We start from the raw sequence: 23,291 nt of genomic DNA on the forward strand, positions 1-23,291 counted from the left end.
CTCCCCAGGTGGTGCTAAGTAGTAAAGAACCCACCTGCCAATGCAGGAGACATAAGAGATGCAGGTTCGATCCCTAGGTAGGGAAGATCCCCTGGAGGAGGGCATGGCAACCCACTCCGGTATTCTTGCCTGGAGAATTCCATGGACAGAGGAGCCTGGTGGGCTACAGTCCATAGGCTCACAGGACATGACTGAAGCGAATTAGCATGCCAGTGGTTAGGATTCTGGGCTTCCATTGCAGGGGGTGCTGGTTCAACCCTTGGTCAGGGAACTAAGATCCCTCAAGCTTCGTGAGCCATAAAAACCACATGAGTTTTTTTTAAAAGCATTAAAAATTGTAGACTAGACAAAATAAAATTAGCTTGGGGTCTCTCCTTTCCGTAGATAGTGAGTCCCCAGTCGTTACAGAAGAGAGCAGAAAAGGAAGGTGAGGAGCAGTCTCCTTGCTTCTGGTTTTGTGGCCTCTCTGGACTTCCTGTACAAACCACAGTTTGAAGGGCTGGTGCTCATCTGTTGGTGAGATGTGATGTTTCAGTGGAAAACACACATGGACACATAGCTTCCTTGAAGTAGGATCCAGCTGTTTCTTTTGTAAGAGGCTATTTATTTATTTACTTTAAAGGGAAAGCCCTTTCTGTCATGAATTCTCAAGTGAAATTTGGAATGGAGTCTTTTCTTTTTCTTTTTTGGCTGCTCTCCTTGGACATGAATTTGAGCAAACTCCGGGAGATAGTGAAGGACAGGGAAGCCTCGTGTGCTTGTAGTTCATGGGGTTGCAAAGAGTCAGACACGACTTAGTGACTCAACAACAATTCCTTGGTTTGTGGGATCTTAGTTCCCTGGCCAGGGATGGAAAGTGGACCCATAGCAGTGAAAGCACCGAGTCTTAACCACTGGACCACCAGGAATTCCCTGCAATGGAGTCTTACCATGAAGCAAAGAAGCTACAGTCTGAATAAGTGTGTGTGTGTGTCCAATACCCCTTCTGGGGCTCTTCACGAGTAAACCAGGCTTGGCGTTTGCTCTTAAGCACCAAGCCAGGCGGAGAATGCTCCAGAGTGAAGGCCCCTCTTTGATCGTAACTGTACTACAGCTGTTCCCGATCTTTCTTGGCAGTGCCGTGATAGCAATGGGATGACAGATCTTCTCTGGGAGACTGATTTCTTTCGGATGAGTCATCCCCACCCTCCACTGCCAGATTACTATGCCCACAGCAGGACCTCTCTTAGCCAGGTGTGCCTGGCTAAGTTACGTTTTATCCCATCCTTCCCTGGTTCACTGCTTCCTTGTACAGTTAGGACCAGAGGGAATGATCTCTGGATTTATTTCTCTTTCAAGAAGCAAAGACTAGTAGGAAGAAATATTAATAACTTGCCACCAAATGGCAACAACCAGCAAGTCCACTACATTGTGTGACGCAAAAAGTGTATCTGTTTATACTTCCTTTTCAATGTGAGACTATGGGCTTGCACCTTTTAGAAACTGCTTTGGTGAGGAGAAGAGACAAAGAAAATACCTGGTAGCTTAGGTGAGTGTTTCTCAGAAGGCCACTGGATGGGCTGATGGCATCAGAATCATCTGGGATATATTAAACCACGGATTCCTGGACCCCATTCCAATCCTCCTGATTCTAACCTCTCGGTGCAAAGTTTGGGACCTGGTATTTTCATCATGTTTCCCAGCTGATTTTTTTTTTTTAATTGTTGACTGTGCCACGTGGCAAGTGGAATCTTAGTTCCCTGACCAAGGATCGACCTGCCTTGGAAGCACTGCATCTTAACACTGCATCAACAGCCAGAGAAATCCTTAGCTGGTTCTCATGCTGGGTTTGAGAACCACTGTACAAATAGGTTCACTTATTATTACCTCCTTTCCCTCTGCTTGCCCCCAAAGCATTTCTCCTTCTTCCCTTTTGCCCCTACCATGTGTCAGTCCCTCAGTCGTGTCCGACTCTTTGTGACCCTGTGGGCTGTAGCCCTCCAGGCTCCTCTGTCCATGGAATTCTCCAGGCAAGAATACTGGAGTGCACTGCCATTCCCTTCTCCAGGAGGTCTTCCCTACCAGAGACTGAACCCAGGTTTCCTGCATTGTAGGCAGATTCTTTATCCTCTGAGCCACCAGGAAGCCCACGCCCCCATCATACCAAAGGAAAATAACAAGTCCTAGTAAAATAAGCTCAGACACCTGGTCTACTATTTGATGATGATGATGATGTGTTAGTCACTCAGTCGTGTCTGACTCTTTGTGACCCCATGGATTGTGGCTTGCCAGGCTCCTCTGTCCATGGGATTCTCCAGGCAAGAATATGGGAGTGAGTTGCCATTTCCTTTTCCAGGGGATCTTCCCGACTCAGGGATTGAGCCCAGGTCTCCTGCACTGCAGGCAGATTCTTACCATCTGAGCCACGAGGGCCCTTACTATTTGATGAAAGCTAGCCCATTAAGGTGGAGAAGGCAATGGCACCCCACTCTGGTACTCTTGCCTGGAAAATCCCATGGATGGAGGAGCCTGGTGGGCTGCGATCCATGGGGTCCCTAAGATTCGGACACGACTGAGCGACTTCACTTTCACTTTTCACTTTCATGCACTGGAGAAGGAAATGGCAACCCACTCCAGTGTTCTTGCCTGGAGATTCCCAGGGACTCGGGACCCTGGTAGGCTGCCGTCTATGGGGTCGCACAGAGTCAGACACGACTGAAGCGACTTAGCAGCAGCAGCAGCAGCAGCCCATTAAGGTAATTATTAGGAAACCACTTTGAGAACCACAAATCCAGGACTGGGCACAGTCAAGAAACTAACAGGGGAGCCCAATTGTGAAAGGCCATTCTCTTGAGTTCCTTTCTTAACTGCACATTTTTCTACACAGGAAGCTCAAAGGTTGGTAGGTGACTAATCAGTCTCTAAGAATGTTAATCATGAAAACTTCTTTACAGTCTTCTAAAAGGTACTTACATAATCACCATCCTGAGGGATAAGTATATTCATTTCAGATGACTTGGCACTCACAATCTCACAGTCTAACGCATCTTCACTGAGGTATATGTGGCAGCCTTCTGTCTTATTAATGGAAATTGTTGGCACTTTCCCCATTACCTGAAATAGAAAAAAAAAATCTAGGGCCAAAGCAAATAAATAGAAATTCCAATATCCCCAAATAAGTACAGTCCACGGGCCTAAGCAAGCGTTAGGAATAGCTCGGTCAGGGCTGGGGAGGTTGGTTGACGACAGTGTCTCCAAGGTGAATTAATAGGTGTCATTTGGGGACAGAATGAATGGACTACACCAGGGGATTCTCAAACCTCACGGTCTCTTTCCTGACACAAACAAAGGGACTAATTTGAAAACAGCAGCTAAATGTTCAGAAGATGCTTCACAACCCTATTAGTGGAAATGAAGCATATATTTGATTTCATGATAAAAGAAACAAGATGCTTTTGCTTTTATGTGCTTAAAATTTTAGTTTTGACACATCTCTAGGAAACTTGGATGAAAACACGCATGAATACTGTCCTTTAAGAGTAAATTATTATGTAAATGAGTAGATTTTTTCCCTCAATCTAAGTAAGAATAAGTAAAAATCACTACAATTCTTCTCACATAAGTCCTTTGCTAGATAAAAATCACACTGGCTGAATGCGGAGCTTAAATGAGATAAAGAGTGTCTAGGTATTTTGAAATGTATTCATTTCAGGAGCCCAAACTGGAGACTTGGTTCAGGCCACTCATTGTATGGGTAAATAGTACCATACACAAGAGGAGGTGGTTCTTTGTATTATTACAAATATCAAGTGCTATAAAAATTCTGATCAGTTTAAAATTTCTTTTTTACAGTCCTGTTTTCAGACATAGCCACCCCCCACCTTGCCCCCCCACCCCCAAATCTCTACAGGGACAGACTGTTCCCCCAATGACCATATTACAACTCTATAATTTTCCTTCTTGTAATGGTAACTGAAGCGATAAAAACATCTCCTCTTTCACTCTGAAGAAAAGACTGGGTTGCAAATTAAAGAGCAAGGCTTGTGATGGTGCAGGTGATGTAAAGAACTCCTTGGGGGAGCCCAGCCAGGCCACCACACTGCTCTGTTTTCTCCTCTCCCCGTAGAAACTGGACACTGAGTTGGAACTGAGCCACAGCGAGGGAAAAAAAAAGGCAGAGGTAGTTTAAGGTCAGCTAAGCAACAAGGCTTTGCCATAAATAAAATAAAATAATACCTATATCTATATATCAAGAATGTGTCAGCAGTAATGTTTTGACAATTTCTAGATTTATTTTATAATGATGGAGAGCATTTCCATACTGCCCAGAACTGTATGAATACCTGGCAAGCAAAGGGAATGCAAGTAATTTGTCAGGGTGTCTTAGGCAATTCATTTATGAGACAGAGCGGGGTCTCATGAGGATAGCACAGTATGCAAAGGCGTTTTAGTTTTGTTTATTTATCACTGTATTACCTTACAAATGCTAGAACATCTATGAAAAATCTGAAAAACAGTACAATTTAAAAAAATAGTCCTGATAGGATAAGAACTGTCATTTCCACAGCATCTTAGTCAGTATTTCCTTAGAGCAAATTACATACAATATATGCCTTTTATCCCTTGTAGTCTGTAAACCTTTTGAGAACAGAGATTGTTTCTTATCAGGAGAACTGGACTAACAAGTAGCTTCTCTGTTGAGTGACAGGTGATATGTGACCTTGCCCAGGCCAATGCTGTAGCATGTAATGCATGTATCTGTATTAACTTTCTTCATTTTTCTATAAAAGTTTTCAAAATTTCCACATAATATCTTAAGTCTCTTCTCTCTCCCACAATTTGTACTATTTTTTGAATAACTGAACTAAATCACACGAATCCATGTCCTTTTCTTCCTTTCAATCTTTTAAAATTAATTAATTAGACACAGCCGTGCTGGGTCTTAGTTGTGGCATTCAGGATCTTTTTATAAAAAGTTATTTATTTATTTATTTTACTGTGCCGGGTCTTCGTTGCTGTTCGCAAGCGTTCTCCAGTTGCGGCGAGTGGGGGCTACTCTCTCGCTGTGGTGCTCAGGCTTCTCGCTGTGGTGGCTTCCCTTGCTGCAGAGCACGGGCTCTAGGCAGCATGAGCTTCAGCAGTTGCAGCACACGGGCTCAGTAGTCGTGGGTCCTGGTCTCTAGAGCATAGGTTCATCAAAAGTTCTGGCACATGGACTCAGCTGCGCCTCTGCATGTTGTATCTTTCCAGATCAGGGATTGAACCCATGTCTCCTGCATTAGCAGGCAGATTCCTCACCACTGAGCCACCATGGAAGCCTGGGCATTCAGGATCTTTAATTGCATCATGTGAATTCTTGGTTGCAGCATGTGGGATCTAGTTTCCTGATGAGGGTTTGAACCTGGGCCTCCTGAATTTGGAGCATGGAGTCTTAGCCACTGGACCACCAGGGAAATCCCCTTGAAATCTTTTAAATAGCATTATCGAAGTAAAATGTGCAAACATAAAATTCACCTACTTTAAGTGTACAGTTTAATGGTACTCAGTAAATTCGTGTAACCGTCACTTCAATTCAGTTTTAGAATATTTCCATCATCCCCCAAATATCCCCATTGCCCATTTATAGTCAATTTGTCCTCATCGCCAGGCAGCCTGCACTAATCTGCTTTCCGTCTTCATTGTGTCCAGGCCCTTTTAAAATAGTTTATTAAATGTTTTAAATAGGTAATGAAATTCACTTGGTTTGAACATCCAGAAGTTTGAGAAGTGTTCAGTAAAATGTCTCTCTCTTGTTCCTGAGCCAGGCTGCCAAGTTTCTATCCCTCTTGGACAGATAACCATGATTCATCCTTCCAGATTATTTTAAGGCTCATAGCTTCGAAAAAACTAGGATATATTTCAAACATGGGAGCACACAAAGAATAATAAAACAAATATGCATATACATATATATATGTCTGTTAACCAGCTTTATCAGAATTTAACTTTTTGGCTTATTTGCCTTATTTTTAGAGCTATAATCTTATACTATAGTAGAAAGGCCCTCTATACCATCCACCATCTCCCTGTGCTCCCTTCTTCCCTCCACAGACTTAACTACTCTTCTGAATTTTGTGTTTACAGTTCACAGCAGGCTTGGCTCCTGAGGTGAACTCGAGCCTACATGAGTACATTTCACATGTGCATACTGTTTTGCATGTCTTTGATCTTTATATAAAGGGACATATTATACAATGCCTGTTGTTCTGTAATTTGCCTTTATCACTCAAGGTTGCTTTTGAGATTTCCCTGTTTTTAAACATGTAAGTGTATTCAATTATTTTAACTATTATACAGTATTCTATTAGGTGGATTTATTTGTTCATTTACCAGCTGTTGGACATTTAAATTGTTCTGGGTTTTATTGCCATTATGAATAATACTGCAATAAACAGTTTTACACGTCTCATCAACATATGTATTGGAGCTTCTTAGGTGCACACGCCCAAGAGTGAAATTGCTCAGTTACAGGCTATGACTGTCTTTGACGTTATTAGATGGTGCCAATTTCTCTGCATGGTGAGTGTAATAACTTTGCTCTTTCAACACTGATGTATCAGGATTCTCGTGACAACTTTCATACCAGGAGACTTTTTAATATATAGGCAGTCCTCAAATTGCACAGTTCTGACATGCATGAGTTTCAGCTCACAATCCCTTTGCAAAGTAAGCACAGCCTGAATTCAAAACTGATGAGCATAAGAGGACATACCCAATTAATCTGCATTTCTTCTTCTAGTAGGCAGGTTATGCATATTTTCATGTATTTATCAAACACTTCAGTTTCTCCTCCTCTGAATTGCCTTAATATTCTTTGTCCATTTTTCTATTGGGTGGTTAGTCTTCTTCTATTTGATTTGTGTTAACTTTATAAATTCTGGTTATAAGTCCTTTTGGATAATCTGCATTGCAAGTATCTTTCTTCAATTCATGCCTTGTCTTTTAGCTTTGCATCTGATGTCTTCTGTTGAACACATATATTTTAATGAGGTTAAATTCATTTGTCCTTTTCTTCTATATTTTATTCTCAAAGTTTAAAAGTATTTCTTTTCACAATTAGGACTTCACTTTTCATGTACAGTATGAGGTAGAGATTAAATGTTTTTTCTCTGCATGGAGGGTCCTAAAATATATCTCCATGTATGTGCCAACTATGGAATGTACTACTTCAGTTAAAAGAGGCAGTGGTGAAAAGCTTAGTAAAGCCAAAGAGAACCATCTATAAAACTGGAAGCCAAGTCTAACAAACATTATCAGGAAACATCAGATAATAAGGGGTGATTAACAATATGAAAAGAGTATAATCAAAGACGGTAGTTACAGTTGGCCAAAGTAAGAAGTCATTTAGCTTTGGGCATATTATAAAATCCCATTTGGCTAAATTAAAATTGCTTAAACAGTGCAGATTTTCTTCTCTTTTGCAAATTCAATTCCAATCCTACTTTCCAGGTTGTTTTGCTGATAACCTCATTGACTCTTCAGAAAAACTTTATCCAGAATCACTTTTTTTTCCTGAGGGAAAAACATCCTCTTTGGCAGGGTACTATGATGCAAAGTGAATCTCTTACCATTTTGGTTCATTCATTAGTTGATTCATTCCAATCACTCACTCGATCAAACATTTACTGAACACCTACTGTGTGCTGGTATTATGCAAATTTATGGAACTGTAAAGATTAATTAGCTGTTCCTGAAATAGAAGTGGTAAACTTGTAATTGCTGTGCAAAACAGGGTGGGTTATAAGAGGGTGAAAAGGGGGAATTAACACTGTCCAAGAAGTAAGAGAGGGCTTCAGAGAAGAGGTGAAGACAGAGCTGTGTCTAGAGAAAAGACAGTAAGAGTTTTCTAGTTGGACATGGAGGGCCCCTTGTAAACAGAAGGGATGGTCTGGTGGTGGCTGGGCAAGGTTGAAAGGACCACTTACCTGCATTTGAATGTCCTTGGAGTTGATCACTTCCACAATGCCCACCACATTGTCAAACACCAGGCCAAACTTCTTACAGTTGTCTAGGAAAACAAAACAAAACAAAATCCTAAATACAGACAGCATATTTATAAAAGCAATTTATCATAATGAGTACAGATCCATAGTTCTGCCCTACCAATTATAATGGAATTTATTTTCCCTTTTATCTGCAGAGTAGACTTGCCGCACTTGAAAATGTAAGCCACCTGTCTCAGTGCAGTCTCTGAAATCACAAGGTCATTCCTGTCCTCTTGGTATTCCTAAAATTAAAACACAGGCAAATATTAAATATAAGGACAGACGGAAAATGAAGTCCACTGCATACTGAAGTTACTGTGGGGCATTCACCAATTAGAGCTTCTCAGTATGTTCTTTCTTCAGCAACCTTTTTCTTACAGACTAAACCACAGGACTTCCTGTCTCTGTGATGTTGGGAATGGTTACTTGGAAGGCAGGGGGGGGGGGTGGCGCGGGGGGGGGGGGGGGCGGCGGCGGGCGGGAGGGTAGGGGTCAGGGTCCACTTGTGAACAGTCAGGCGTCAGGCACTAACTAGTGGGTAGGGGCTGGGCCAGGGATGTGAGAGCTTTTGGTTAAGTCCAGATGCTGAGTCTGGAGTTGATACTGTAGCAATATCTGCAAATAGGAGTTGGGTACATAGACTAGCAATGGTCCAAGTCCCAGTGTATTTTCAGAGCACAACAACCTTTCTGGGGACTTTGTTCCTCCACCTTTAGGGAAGCCCCCTGGATTGGCAGGGTTTCCCTGATGGCTCACATGGTAAAGAATCCACTTGCAATAATAAAGAAGACCTGGGTTCAATCTCTGGGATGGGAAGATCTTCTGGAGAAGGGAATGGCTACCCACTCTAGCATTCTTGCCTGGAGAATTCCTTCCATGGGCTACAGTCCATGGGGCTGCAAAGAGTCCGACATGACTGAGTAACTAACATTTTCATACTGGATTGACAGGGGGTACCAGCTTCCATCCACATACAAAGTGTCCTGTCCTGCTCAGACAATGGTGAAAGTGATGGGTGACTCAGTAGGTTATATCAGCGCCTTGGTCAGTGGAACAGAATGAAACATCCTACAGTAGATCCTACAGTAGATGGGGCACAGATTAAAATTCACTGACAGAGGAGTCAGATTCATAGAGACAGAAAGTAGAAAGGTGGTTGCCAGGGGCTGAAGAGAGGGGGAGTGGAGAATTACTGTTGAAGGCATACAGAGCTTCAGTTCTGACAGATGAAGAGAGTTCTGTGGATGGATGGTGGTGATGGCTGCACAGCAGTCCGATGGTACTTAATGCCACTGAATGTACATGTCAAGGCTAAGATGGTAAATTTTCTGTCATGTGCACTTTACCAGAGTTTAAAGAATAATTTTGAAGAAGTTGAAGAAAAAATACATGAGAAGAATGAAAACCAAAAAACACTTATGGAAGCATTCAGAAAGGCCTTGGTTTCTAGAAAGCGACTTGTGTCTCTGTCTTTTCACTTAGAAATCCTTAGTGCTACTGCTAAGTCGCTTCAGTCATGTACGACTCTCTGACCCCATGGACTGTAGCCTGCCAGGCTCCTCTGTTCATGGGATTCTCCAGGCAAGGATACAGGAGTGAGTTGCCATGCCTTCCTCCAAGGGATCTTTCCGACTCAGGGATCAAACCCGTGTCTCTTACACTGCCTGCACTGGCAAACATGTTCTTTATTACTAGCACCACCTGGGAAGCCTTAGAAATCCTTAAGGCCTTGGCAAACAGTTTAGCCATTGCTCCTTTCATTGGAGTGTATCAGGAATACAGTTAAAGGGCTTCACTCACCACTCTCCATTTCTTCCCTTCCAGCTCTAACACAGGAGTGTGTTTCTTAGAAGGATGAGACTGGGGAGACTTGGGGCCTGGAGTGTGGCTTTTCGTAGGAGATGGAGATTGTCCTCCATGAGCCCGTAGGTTGGGATTCTTGTATGTCTTCTGGTCATCTGTAACATGCCGGAGTCCTGGGAAGGTAACACAGAGACACATTTCTTTACATCATATGCAAAGGGAAACGTCCCTACTTTTTGGATGAACATGATGTAAACGGCCTAAGAATTTTTAGTAATGTTATTTTAGCAGTTGAGTGTTTTCTCAAGGTTAGTATGCAGAGCCTGAGACCTGCATATGTTTAGAGTTGATATAAGCACTGTTAAGTAGTTTTTAATTGGAGGAACTTCTTTTTGGAGATAAGATGATAGATAAAATTATGCAAAAAAGCTACCTCACCAGAAAGAATTCGATGATTTACTTCTGTTGTGGCCAAATCATTACCTAGATATAGTCTAAAAAGTTAGGGCATTTCAGCAAACATAGGTCAGAATCGATTTAACGGTTATAAGTTCATTCTCTTCCTTTACAGATGAGGGGACAATGCAGCCAGCTGGAGCCAGAAAAACTGTTCAATTTTTTGGTCCTTGGCTCCCAGCCCAGCGCATAAGAACACTTATACCATAATTCCTATTGCCCATACAAAACAAAAATATATTTGCATAAGGTTTTTGGAAACATGACTTTATTCAGTTCAGTTCAGTCGCTCAGTCGGGTCTGATTCTTTGCAACCCCATGAACCACAGCACGCCAGGCCTCCCTGTCCATTACCAACTCCTGTAGTTTATCCAAACTCATGTCCACTGAGTCGGTGATGCCATCCAACCATCTTATCCTCTGTCGTCCCCTTCTCCTCCTGCCCTCAATCTTTCCCAGCACCAGGGTCTTTTCAAATGACTCAGCTCTTTGCATCAGGTGGCCAAAGTATTGGAGTTTCAGCTTCAACATCAGTCCTTCCAGTGAACACCCAGGACTGATCTTTAGGATGAACTGGTTGCATCTCCTTGCAGTCCAAGGGACTCTCAAGAGTCTTCTCCAACACCACAGTTCAAAAGCATCAATTCTTCGGCGTTCAGCTTTCTTTATAGTCCACCTCTCACATCCATACATGACTACTGGAAAAACCATAGCTTTGACCAGACGGACCTTTGTTGACAAAGTAATGTCTCTGCTTTTTAATATGCTGTCTAGGTTGGTCATAACTTTCCTTCCAAGGAGTAAGCGTCTTTTAATTTCATGGCTGCAATCACCATCTGCAGTGATTTTGGAGCCAAAAAAAAAAAAAAAGTCTGTCACCATTTCCACTGTTTCCCTATCTATTTCTCATGAAGTGATGGGACCAGATGCCATGATCTTAGTTTTCTGAATGTTGAGCTTTAAGCCAACTTTTTCACTCTCCTCTTTTACTTTCATCAAGAGGCTCTTTAGTTCTTCTTCACTTTCTGCCATAAGGGTGGTGTCATCTGCATATGTGAGGTTATTGATATTTCTCCCAGCAATCTTGATTCCAGCTTGTGCTTCTTCCAGCCCAGCATTTCTCTTGATGTTCTCGGCATATAAGGTAAATAAGCAGGGTGACAATATACAGCCTTGACATACTTCTTTTCCTATTTGGAACCAGTCTGTTGTTCCCATGTCCAGTTCTAACCTTGCTTCCTGACCTGCATACAGGTTTCTCAAGAGGCAGGTCAGGTGGTCTGGTATTCCCACCTCTTTCAGAATTTTCCACTGTTTATTGTGATCCATCAGTCAAAGGCTTTGGCATAGTCAATAATGACTTTATTAAGTGTATGATTAAAAAAAAGTAACCATTCACTATGAAGACAAAGGTAGTTCAATGATATAATTCTTTGACAAGCCCATACACTGCTTGAGGACAGAGGTTCTAAATACTTGATCTTGATGCCTTGGTTGGAGCTGGTGTTGGAGTGTCAGGGGCTGAAGTAGTGATACAGTGCATTGGTCAACTTGAAACTAGAATCCCTTGAGTTCTTTTTGATCCACCCAGAAGCCCACTGAGCCCACGATCTCATAGTTCCCTGTATACTGGAGACTGAAATGGAATGATGTATCCATCACCGTGGGCTCCAGGGGATCTGTGTGCCTGGAGCCAGAGGGAGACAGCCTCAAGGCCTGGTTTTCTCACCTTTTGTAATTGCCTCCCCTTGGTTAAGTTGTGCAAATAAAGCTGAGCGTGAAGGAGAGGACGGTTCTTTTATGCCCTCACTCTCAAAAAGCAGAGGTGGCCCTGGAGGAGGTGGGGGAGGCGGGGGTGGAGGAAGGCCAGGCCCAAGGGAGAGGACAGACAATGCTGACGCAGTTGATGCGACCGGACCCTGCGGGAGAGAGAAGATGGAAAGCACGTTACTGAAATGATGCCCTTGCTGAGAACTGAGATTCTGCCAGCATCACTGAGAACCTGTTGTCAGTGAGAGACTGGGGTTTGAGATTCACAGAGGGCACCTAGGAATACACCTGTGCATCATGGATCTGTTTCCAAAGACCTGGGACCGAGTGGGGGTTTGTCTTGGGAACACAGAGCATGACGTAGAAACTGCATGTGCAGGAGCTTGCCCGCTCAGTTCAGTTGCTCGGTCGTGTCCCACTCTGTGACCCCTTGGCCTACAGCACGCCAGGGTTCCCTGTCCATCACCAACTTCTGGAGCTTGCTCAAACTCATGTCCATTCAGTCGGTGATGCCATCCAACCATCTCATCCTCTCCTCCTGCCTTCAATCTTTCCCAGCATCAGGAAAACAAAGCCATAGGTTCATGTCCAAAGCTCGGGATATGAATGAAACTGGGCTTTGGCCAATTGATAATCACAAGAAAAGAGTGGCGCAACTGATAAGAGGATTCTTTGGGGACACGGAATAGCAACCATCCAATGAGAGGGAGGGAGGTGAAAAAGTTTCAGTGGTTAGCCTTCTGAGCAGCTAAGAAAAGAAATACTGAAACATTCTACAGGACTTGTTTTTCAAGTATGTAAGCCTCAAACTGAACCCCAAGTGAGGATCACATGTGACCGGCATGTCTGTCAAACACGCAGGTGATCAGGGCCCGGGATCCTTCTGATGATTTGGTTCGTCTAATGCTAACTGTTTGTAAACCAGAGAAAACTGTATTTTTGCCTGATCAAGGCTCATGCTTTCTCTCTTCTCTGCTATGCAAAGTTCAATCTTTGTTTTCAATATGAAGTTCTAACAAATTCAGATGTCACTAAAAGGTGATTGATAGAAAATAGAGGGATTTGTCTCAATGTTTTGAGAGGACCCCATAGACAAAGTTGTCACAGAGTTTAAAACTAGTAGGATAGAAACACACATACACTATAACCTGGTGTTATACACCGTTTTATTTTTAAACCCGGAGAAAAGCTGTATGCCTATGATAAAGAATGGTAAGTTAGTTCAATTAAAAGATCAGAAACTTTGAAAATTGAGAGTGATGAACATGCAATTGAGGCTTATATTAATATGTTTTCAATACCAAACACAATGTGTAAAACATCAACATTACTGCTAAGTATTAACAAAGACAGCAGACCCTTATTTTCATAAACATGGAAGTATTACAAAGTGTCAATATCAGGAACTTTTTACCTGTGGTACTTTTCGGTTGAAAAATCTACACTCTTTTCAAAGTACTTATATAATCCCTATTAAGTGAGAATTATCCTGAAAATACGAGGTCCTTCTCTTATTGAGAATGAGTATCTTTAAAACTGAGTAGGCTGGGAGTTCTCGTCTCTTGAAATTGTAATTTGTAATTTTTTTGTTTGTTTGTTTATCAGGAAGAACTCCTGATAAACGTCTGACTCCATTGGGATTCTTGGGTCAAGTAGAAAATAACTGCACAGTTCATGAGACAGACCAATTTTTTTTCAGTATCTTAAACACTCCCTATTTTGTTACTGGGGTGAAATGTGAGAATTTGCTGGGAATCATAAACAGCATAAAATACAAGATTTGCACATCTAACACTATTCCAGTCCTCGGTTCCAGACACTCAGAGCCACAACATATTACTCTTACTCATAAGCATATCATAACTCAGTCAGTGAAGGGCCAGGCCCCTCCCCCACATCTGAAACCCTGCAGCTTTAAAGATCTCCTGTTTTGTGGAAAGGGGAGACGGGCTTCTAAATCTTAGAACGACTTAGATGGTTCCCTCGCTCTCAGAATTCACAGCCTCTCTCCAAGAGCCATTAAAGGACACTGAAACCAATTAAGCCACATATTCAACTTCTTGGAACTATGATACATTCGGATGGCTGACCCGGGAACACCAAACAAAGGATTTACTGCAACAAATGTTGACTATAAAAGCCAAAAAAATAAGAGAACTCAGGACCAGTTGAAACTCTGCCTTTGGTTTATCCTTTGTATGTTCTGGCTCGTTTCTGGCTCCAGTAAGGGTGCAGCCCAGGCTCTATAGTTTCCAGGGTGACATGACAAGCAGCACTCAGGGGCTTTCCATGCACAGTGTCCTCGAAGGCAAATCAGGCATTCCCTTAGCAGGCTTGCCCTAGGCTGCGCCACACAATGAACTGATCTTTGCCACCTGCTCTTCTCCTGCAGGCATGTGGGACCAGAGCTCTCTGTGCTCTCCTTTGCCTGGCATGAGTGGCAGCTGCATCGACTGGAGTCACAGCCTGACACTGTCTTCAGGTGTTTCCTTAAGACAGGGGAGATGGTCAGGGAAGGGAAGGGAGCCAAGAATTCTGGAAAATCTCACACTTGCCAGGCACTGGTTGTTCCCACTCATTTAACAGATACTTAGTGCTCAGTGGGCTTCCCTGGTGGCTCAGAGGTTAAAGCGTCTGCCTGGAATGCGGGAGACCTGGGTTCGATCCCTGGGTCAGGAAGATCCCCTGGAGAAGGAAATGGCAACCCACTCCAGTACTCTTGCCTGGAGAATTCCATGGAGGGAGGAGTCTGGCAGGCTACAGTCCACGGGGTTGCAAAGAGTCGGACACGACTGAGCAACTTCACTTCACTCACTTTAATGCTCAGTTTAGGACAGGCTCAATGCCAAGGGTCCCCAAATTTATCTGAACTTTAGAATCATCTGGGGATCTGTTAGAAATTCCCAAGCAGGAACACTCTGGGGAGGTAGAACATGGGCCTCTGTACTTTCTGAAGCTCCCTGGGTGATTCCAGTGTGTGGACAAGTTTGGGAAGAAACACTCTATGCTTTGTGCTGAGATTAATCTTAGTCATCACAATATTAGTAAGATTGAAATTCCCCCTCTAACAGAAAATAAAGCAGGAAGTCAGAAAGGCTGACCAAATATTCAATGGCCAGTAAATGGCAGCAATATAATTCAAGCACATATCTGCTTGATCCTAAAATTTTCTTCAGGGGAAATCCTTTTTGCTATATTCAGGTGAAAAAAAAGTAGTCAATCAATTAAAAAATCAGAGGCATGGGTTACCCATGATATACGTGGGCTTCCCTGATGGCTCAAATGGTAAAGAATCTGCCCGCAATGCGGGAGACCTAGGTTCAATCTCTGGGTCCGGAGGATCTGCTGGAGAAGGGAATGGCTAACCACTCCAGTATTCTTGCCTGGAGAAGTCCATGGACAAAGAAGCCTAGCAGCTATAGCCCGTGGGGTCGGAAAAAGTCGGACACGATTGAGCAACTAACTCTACTAACATGTACATAGTGCTGCTCGTGGGCCTCTGGCTTGAATATCCATGAAGTACTGGGTGGTGGTGTAATAATTTAATTTTTATCCCCACTACTTGCTCCATCCCTCCAATGCCTCGGCAGCTGACCCGGCTCCTACAGCCAACTCTGGAGCCGGGCCTTATCCCATGGGATAAAGAAGTCTTCAGTATTGGCATCTCAGCAGCAAGTCACTCTTGACACTGGTTTGTTCAGACTCTGTACCCTCATTCTAGCAGTTAGACTCTTGCTCGTCCACTTTTCCTGAGTACCCACTGGTGCCAGTAATGGGGTACTTGCTCTGAAATTTATGATTTTAAATGGCTATACTCAGGGTACAAAAGTTAACTTATGTTGTATGAACACAGCACATAACCTAAAAATGCTGCTTTTGAAAGCTCTATCAAGATTAATTTTGAGAGCAGATGCTTGATTATTTACTTTTGAGTCAGGAAAGGGAGGCACAAAGACTTTTAAAAACGTCTGCAAATCCCTTTCTCTAAATTAATTTCAACTGTCTTGGGAACAGCTGCTTCCTCTGACTTTAAATATATGAATGATAACTATGAAATAATGAAACCATTGTATGTGGGCATGTGGAAAGCTTGTAAAGTTTTGGTTATGTATACTCTCCATATAATTATATTACATGTAATATATTTATATACTAAAATGAATCAGAATATTTTCATTAAATATTACTTGAAATAATTACTTATTTTATTACTTCGGAATTTAGGTTTTATTCTGAAAGGGAAACTACTTCTAGTTCTTAAATGAAATCTCCACACTGTTTTGCTGGTGTAATTAAACAACCACTTCTATCCCCCACAACACACACCATAGTCTTAGTTATCCAGTTAATTTGGAGAGGACGGGACTCCAATTATCCATTTTGTTGAGTTTGTTGAAAGTAGGACTAATAGGGTGCTTTTATATGGAGCTTTTTATGTCTTTGTGACAAAAATTGAGCAAAAAGTGAAATATAGCTATTTAAGCAAAACAAAAAAAAGAAATCAGCTTCAAAGAAAAATTTTCCATTGAAGATATTCTACTTAATAATTACCCTTTTGGGGAAATTTTCAACTTTCACTTTTTAAAGTCTAAGATTTTTCAAATTCAACCATAGCAAGAGCAAATGATCTGATCTAAATAGAACCTAACTCTTCAATAGATTGAAAGTGAATTAGAATAGACTCATTTGTCCATTCAACATTTGCCAAGAGCAACCTTGAAAGGAACTGGGTGGATGATGAGGAAGCAGGCATACGTCTTGTTTGTTAAGAAAGTCATGATCTAGTGGGAATGCTGAGCGCACAAGTCGTTGCAGATGGAGTTTCATGTGTTGTGACTCACGTGAACAGGAGTCCCTGGCGGCCCAGTGTGGGCTCTGGCTGGCTCTTCTCAGGACAGTGGGGTCAAGAGAGCCGGAGAATTGCTGGGGTGGCTTAAGCTGGGGCCATAGCATCAAATGGTCTACAGAGCACAGAGGTCCTGTAAGGAGAGCCCCTGAGGGACAGATGTATATACAGGTAACAGTGATCTCCAACTTCATGAACAGGCCTGGCGACCCACATCTTGGTCTGTGTTTTCACTGACTTCTTAAAAGCTAGAGACCAAGAAAATCAAAATATTCTGTGACAGTCTCTTGGAACAGGTGGATTCTGGCCCACACAACAGAGCTTTAGTTACGATGTTTCTTCCATGAAACCAGCTTAGTGACAGTAATATTCTGAGCTACCTGCCTTTAAGGATTTGTGGAGATCATAGATAAAGCGAGAAAACAGAACAGCTGACACAAAGTGGCTCTGTTTATGGGTTTTCCTGCCCACCTCACACCCTTTCCTTATGGCCACCACCTCAATGCCCCTTCATGCCCACGCAGATGACTGTCTTCAGCTTTGTGGTCAGGTTCTCTCTTTGGCTGTCCATCTCAGAGCCAGCTTGGTCCATTAATCACCTGGCTTACAGTTAGCGCTCTCCAGGTACATGTGTCCAATTACACACTAAAAAAAGTGTTTAGAAATCATAAAGCCATTTCAGTCACAAATGGACTTACATTAACCTGCTAAAACTACAGGAATTCACAGGATTTTATAATGGAACTTTTTGGCCAATGCTGTCTATTAGTTTTTCCAAAGAAAAAGATTCTCAGATGATCTTGTGTAACATGGCACATAAATAGGATAAGCCTCTCACATATCACAATAAGAGGGAGGGATTAAAAGAAAGAACTACAGTTTCATAACTAAAGACTGACTTTCCATATACATAAACTAGCTTTCATAGCAGTAAAAAATACTTCATGAATTCATGATTTAGGGTTGTTTATAGTTTAGATGTTAAAACTAGTTTCTTTCTATTTTCTGCAAGACGTACTTTGATTAAGAACTTGGTGAAATTGATACATTTCCAAATTTTTAAATTTCCATAAGTACTTACACATTTTACATTCATATTTATATCACACTTTTATTGGCAGACAACCATATTCAAGAAAAAAGATTGCACATAAACTAACGGATGATCATCCTCTGCAACATGAGTATAAACCAAAGTGAATTTGTGATTTTAGTCTCTAATCTCCTATTCTTATCACTTCCTATAATTTTGAGACTTCTGCCAAGGAAAACAAAATTTCTGGGGGCTTTTCCAAGAAAACAGAATTGTCAAAAAAAATATTACAATGAAGAGCTACATAATATTTTAAGCATATATTTGTTAATAATTTTTAAAGTCAATTTAGGGAATATTTTCTATTTCACCTATGGTAACAGAACACTACTTGAATTTCAAGTTTCCGTAAAAATACCAAGGGTACTTATAGACCATCAAAATGAAAAGATATTTCCACAATTATGAAGGAAATGTAGGGCACATTTTGATCACTTTTCTTGAGAAGCTAACCTCCCTAACTTAAGACATGTACAAGAGGAAAGATAACGAGAACCCAGATCTCATGGTTTCGCCAATGATCTCTGATGGTTTCCTCATCTCCATTCTTCCCACCCTCCCTGGACTCTCTGTATGTTACTTTGATGACCTGGAAAGATGTGAAATATGGCAGCAGATGAAAAAAGAACAAGAAACAAAGTCCCTTCAGAGAAGGAAAAACAGCTGTAAACTGGAAAACAGCCTGCAAATACCTTACACAGTCTACAAACCAGTAACTTAGAGTCTTTAAGCTTGTGTGTGCTTAGTTGCTCAGTCGTGTCTGACTCTTTGTGATCCAATGGACTGTAGCCTGCCAGGCTCCTCTGTCCCTGGGGATTCTCCAGGAAGGAATACTGGAGTGGGTTGCCATACCCTCCTCTAGGGGATCTTCCCAACCCAGGGATTGAACTCAGGTCTGCTGCAGGCAGGTTCTTTACCAACTGAGCCACCAGGGAAGCTTATCTTTATGCTTATCGTTTCCTAATTTATAGATCTGGATGTGACCCTTCAAAAACATAGGTGGTGATTTCTGCTTTACAATACCCAAAGCAGAGAAGTCTGACAAGAGCTGACCAAACCCTCAAAGCGGATTCCAGAAGAATACGTGGAACACAATCTAATTGCTCAAGTTGCATAAATTGTCTTCATAAGTAGCTTTAATGATGAGTTTGGCCTTTTTTTTTGCTATTGCTCCGTGGACCAAATCTGGGATTCCCAGATTGTCTTTTTTTCTTGTCTGCCAGCCATGGCAGCTTGAAAATACAATTTATCATAAAAAAGGAGAGATAAAATTAAATTTTCTATGGGAAAAATTTCCAGAGTTAAAGATAGCAGAGTATATCCCTCAAAGACACACACTACAGATAGGCAGCAATTGTAAGGCCAAGAGTGACATGGAGCGTGAATTATCTGGACAATGACTTCATTCGTCAGAAAAGCATAGGTCTGAACTATCACTGCAGTGAAGTTTTTGTTTTGCTTCTGGATTTTAGAGTCATAGAGAAATAACTGTATTTCTTAGGTTATCTGTACTTGGTAAACGGCAGAAGTTAGGGTGGGAGCTGAGGCCAAATGAAAGCTGTTATGGAGATGACTTAAGGGACTTCCCTGGCAGTCCAGTGGTTAGGACTTCACCTTCAGTGCAGAGGGTGCAGGCTCCATCCCTGGTCGGGGAACTAAGGCCCCATATATCTTGTGGCCAAAGCACCAAACATGAAACAGAAGCAATATTGTAACAAACTCAACATAGACTTTGAAAATGGTCCACATCAAAAAAAAAAATCTTTAAAAAAAGATGATTTATGTTTGGCTCTGTATTATTTGTAAACCATCTTTTTCTAAAGATGTTTCTTCAGTATGGACTATTTCCAAAGTCTTTACTGAATTTGTTACAGTACTGCTTCTGTTTGTTTCATGCTTTGGTTTTTTCGGTCACGAGACATGACTGACATTTGACTCTGCATTATTTGCTTCCCAGGTACTGCAATGATAAATAATCTGCCTACCAATGCAGAAGACTCAAGACACTCGGCTTCAATCCCTCGTTTGGGAAGATGCCCTGGAGAAGGAATGGCAACCCAGTACTCTTGCCTGGAAGATTCCAAGGACAGAAGGAGCCTGGTGGGCTACAGTCCATGGGGTCGCAAAGAGTCAGACATGGCTGAGAATGCACACGCTGTATTATTTACATTATTTACTTAGGAAAAGTAAATAGAAGCATCAACATCTTCTGAGGTTTACAGCTGAGGCACACTAAGATAAAGTAACTTTTGTCTTAATTTCAGTTCTAAATTTCACGGGAAAGGTCTGGGAAAGCATCTGTGATTAGCTCTGCTTAAATCAAGGATGCAACCTGGACCATAAGTCTGGGCTAAGCTCTAGGTTATATTCTACGAAGGGCTTATTTTACCTTTAAAAGACAATCTGTACCTTTCCTCCATCTCTTCATAGGAAAAGCTTTTTGGTTAATCTAATATTAGCTTGCATTTCCTGAGTTTATACCAACTGGGGATGGCAAGGAATGGGGACAGGTGCAGGGAAGGCATTTGCCGCTTCCTATAAGAAAAGGCAAGAATCGACTCCTTGGAAAAACCCTGATGCTGGGAAAGACTGAAGGCAGGAGGAGAAGGGGATGACGGAGGATGAAATGGTTGGATGGCGTCACCAATTCGATGAACATGAATGTGAGCAAGCTCTGGGAACTGGTGATGGACAGAGAAGCCTGGCATGCTGCAGTTCTTTTAGGGTTGCAAAGAGTCGAATACCACTGAGTGGCTGAACTGATTGATAAGAAAAGGCACTGTCGATTTCCATTGCCATCGCTTGATAAAAGAAATAAAGGAATAGTATTTACATGGCTCTTAAACAATGAACACAATATGTAGTTAGTGGAATAACCCTCTGGAAATTTCACTGTGAAGAAATATGATTACCAATTACTGTGTTCAATTTAGCAAAAGCTTTTGGATATTGTCTGTGTTTAACCCTGTATAGATGTGAGAGTTGGACTATAAAGAAAGCTGAGCGCCGAAGAATTGATACTTTTGAACTGTGGTGTTGGAGAAGACTCTTGAGAGTCCCTTGGACTGCAAGGAGATCCAACCAGTCCATCTTAAAGGAGATCAGTCCTGGGTGTTCATTGGAAGGACTGATGTTGAAGCTGAAACTCCAATACTTTGGCCACCTGATGCAAAGAGCTGACTCATTTGAAAAGACCCTGATGCTGGGAAAGATTGAGGGCAGGAGGAGAAGGGGATAACAGAGGATGAGATGGTTGGATGGCATCACTGACTTGATGGACATGGGTTTGGGTGGACTCCTGGAGTTGGTGATGGACAGGGAGGCCTGGCGTGCTGCAGTTCATGGGGTCGCAAAGAGTTGGACACGACTGAGCGACTGAACTGAACTGAACTGAAGGCCCTGTACTAGTCACTGCTGCAGATCTCAGGCAGAGTGGAGAAGGACGATGCTTTCAAAGAGCTCTCTCGGAGGAGAGAGAAGATACATCTGTGCTCCCCCACAACAGGAACCTGGCTCTTAGCCTTCGCGTCTCTGCTCAGCCTGTGCCTTTGTTTGGAAGGTTCTCACCCAATTTACTATCTGGAAAATTCTTACAAAATCTTCAAGGCTCAACTCAAAGTTCTCTTCTTTTTGTGGGCTTTCTGGAACTCTTCTAAGAGGAAGTTTTCTGTTTCCCTATTGCAAGGATCTGGTAGGAACACCCTTATTATAATACTTCACATTAAAAGTGAAATTATTTGTCTGTGAGTTCAGGTTTGGTCACCTCTTGAGCCGGAGCTCTGAAAAACCACTCATTATTCATCTTAATGTCACCAGTAATGCGCCGGGTGCCTGAAACACGGTAGGTACTTCATAAATATTTACTAAAGTGAACAAGTAACTGCTTTATAAGGTAGAAAGTGCCGAACATCATAGAAGAAGTACAGATCTTAAGTACTAAAGAAGTTCTGTTCCAGCCAGGAAGGGCAAAGTGATAAGCGGGGGGAGGTCAGAGAGGCTTCTTGGAGGGAAGATCATTCGAAATAGACCCTGAAAGATAGTTGGGTCAGATTTGACAGAGGGAAGCAAGAGGAAGGGGATTCCAGGAGGAGGGTACATGAGCTTTGTCATTACAATGAACAAATGCAACTGAATTGTTACTAATCACCCAAGAACGTACAGATCCATTTAAGCACTAAGTCTTTCAAAGCACTAGCTTCTGAGGCGACACACTTGTTGGATGAAACTACCAGTACTCAAAACTTTATTTGAGGACTGCTTTCAGACTGTTTGCAGAAACACACACACGCACCAAATAATCACGTAGGCCTTTGTATTCTGCTCCTTTTGACCAAAGAGTATTACCTGAATTAACCCCTCTCTAAAGAGGGTCTCAATAGCTTTTGGTCATTTGAAAAGATAAAATTCACTTGTAAAGAAGGAAAAATTGCTACCACTTAGTATCCCAAAAAGGATGGGCCAAAAACTTCATCTGCCATTGTCTTTCTCCTTGGAGGTGGGGAGGGAGAAGGAGGTGGATAAAGCCATTCAGCCCTGGCAGCAATTATTAGGAAGTAGAGGCATTCCCCTGGGAGTGAAGGCTAAGAGGTTGGACCCAGAGGTGTGGCACCTCAGGGGTGAATGAAAACTTGGAGGGCAGTGAGTGGGGGTATTGTATAATAGCTTGCTCTAGGCTGGGACTGAAAGCCAAGTTCACTCAAAGTCTCCTCCTATCCAGATACCTCCTAGCTCTGCTCCACGAAGCACTTCTGCCTGCACCTTTAAGCCACAACCTCCTGACTATGAAGGGCTGGAGGACAGAGTCCTCAATAGGACACCCTCAATTACACCACTGCCTTCAACATTAACATCTTAAAGAATCTGAAATGCACACATCTTAATTAAAATATTCCCGAGGTGATGATTTCAATAAATTGAGAACATTTATTAACTTGCTGGCCCCAGGGTTTAGAGAGTTTGAATTCTTGGTTATGAAAAAGTCCTAGTTAATAAAATAATCTTCATTATTAAATTAGGCAGTTTCAAAAGTCACTACTGGGTTGATTTAGGGAGATAAAGATTTAAATACTCTAAAAATATTTATGCATTCTGATTGACTAACAAAACTCAAAGGTATTTATGAGATAATAAAAACAGTCCTAAATATAAAAAGCTTGCATACAGCTTCATAGTACAGCTAACTCTAAACTGCTGTTTATGAAATTGTAGATATTTTATTTCTGACTTACACTTATTCTACTAAAGATACAATGAAGGTAAAAATAAAATCCACGAATAATGCCCAAATTTCAAAAGGCAGAGATTGAAGCTATAAGCAATA

At 42.0% G+C, this 23,291-nt stretch overlaps 1 protein-coding gene across 1 annotated transcript in view; it reads right to left on the bottom strand.

Moving 5' to 3' along the window:
* CAP2 (cyclase associated actin cytoskeleton regulatory protein 2) overlaps positions 1-23,291 on the bottom strand; it is a 140,158-nt gene that overhangs the window by 5,930 nt on the left and 110,937 nt on the right. The window contains exons 8-12 of the mRNA XM_027524018.1: positions 11,992-12,181; positions 9,804-9,979; positions 8,122-8,245; positions 7,944-8,026; positions 2,953-3,093 (exon numbers count right to left, since the gene is read on the bottom strand). Of these exons, the coding sequence (XP_027379819.1) occupies positions 2,953-3,093; positions 7,944-8,026; positions 8,122-8,245; positions 9,804-9,979; positions 11,992-12,181 (714 nt within the window). The remainder of the gene's footprint in view (positions 1-2,952; positions 3,094-7,943; positions 8,027-8,121; positions 8,246-9,803; positions 9,980-11,991; positions 12,182-23,291) is intronic.

The sequence above is a fragment of the Bos indicus x Bos taurus genome, chromosome 23 (assembly GCF_003369695.1).
Source record: "Bos indicus x Bos taurus breed Angus x Brahman F1 hybrid chromosome 23, Bos_hybrid_MaternalHap_v2.0, whole genome shotgun sequence".
Taxonomy (NCBI): domain Eukaryota; kingdom Metazoa; phylum Chordata; class Mammalia; order Artiodactyla; family Bovidae; genus Bos; species Bos indicus x Bos taurus.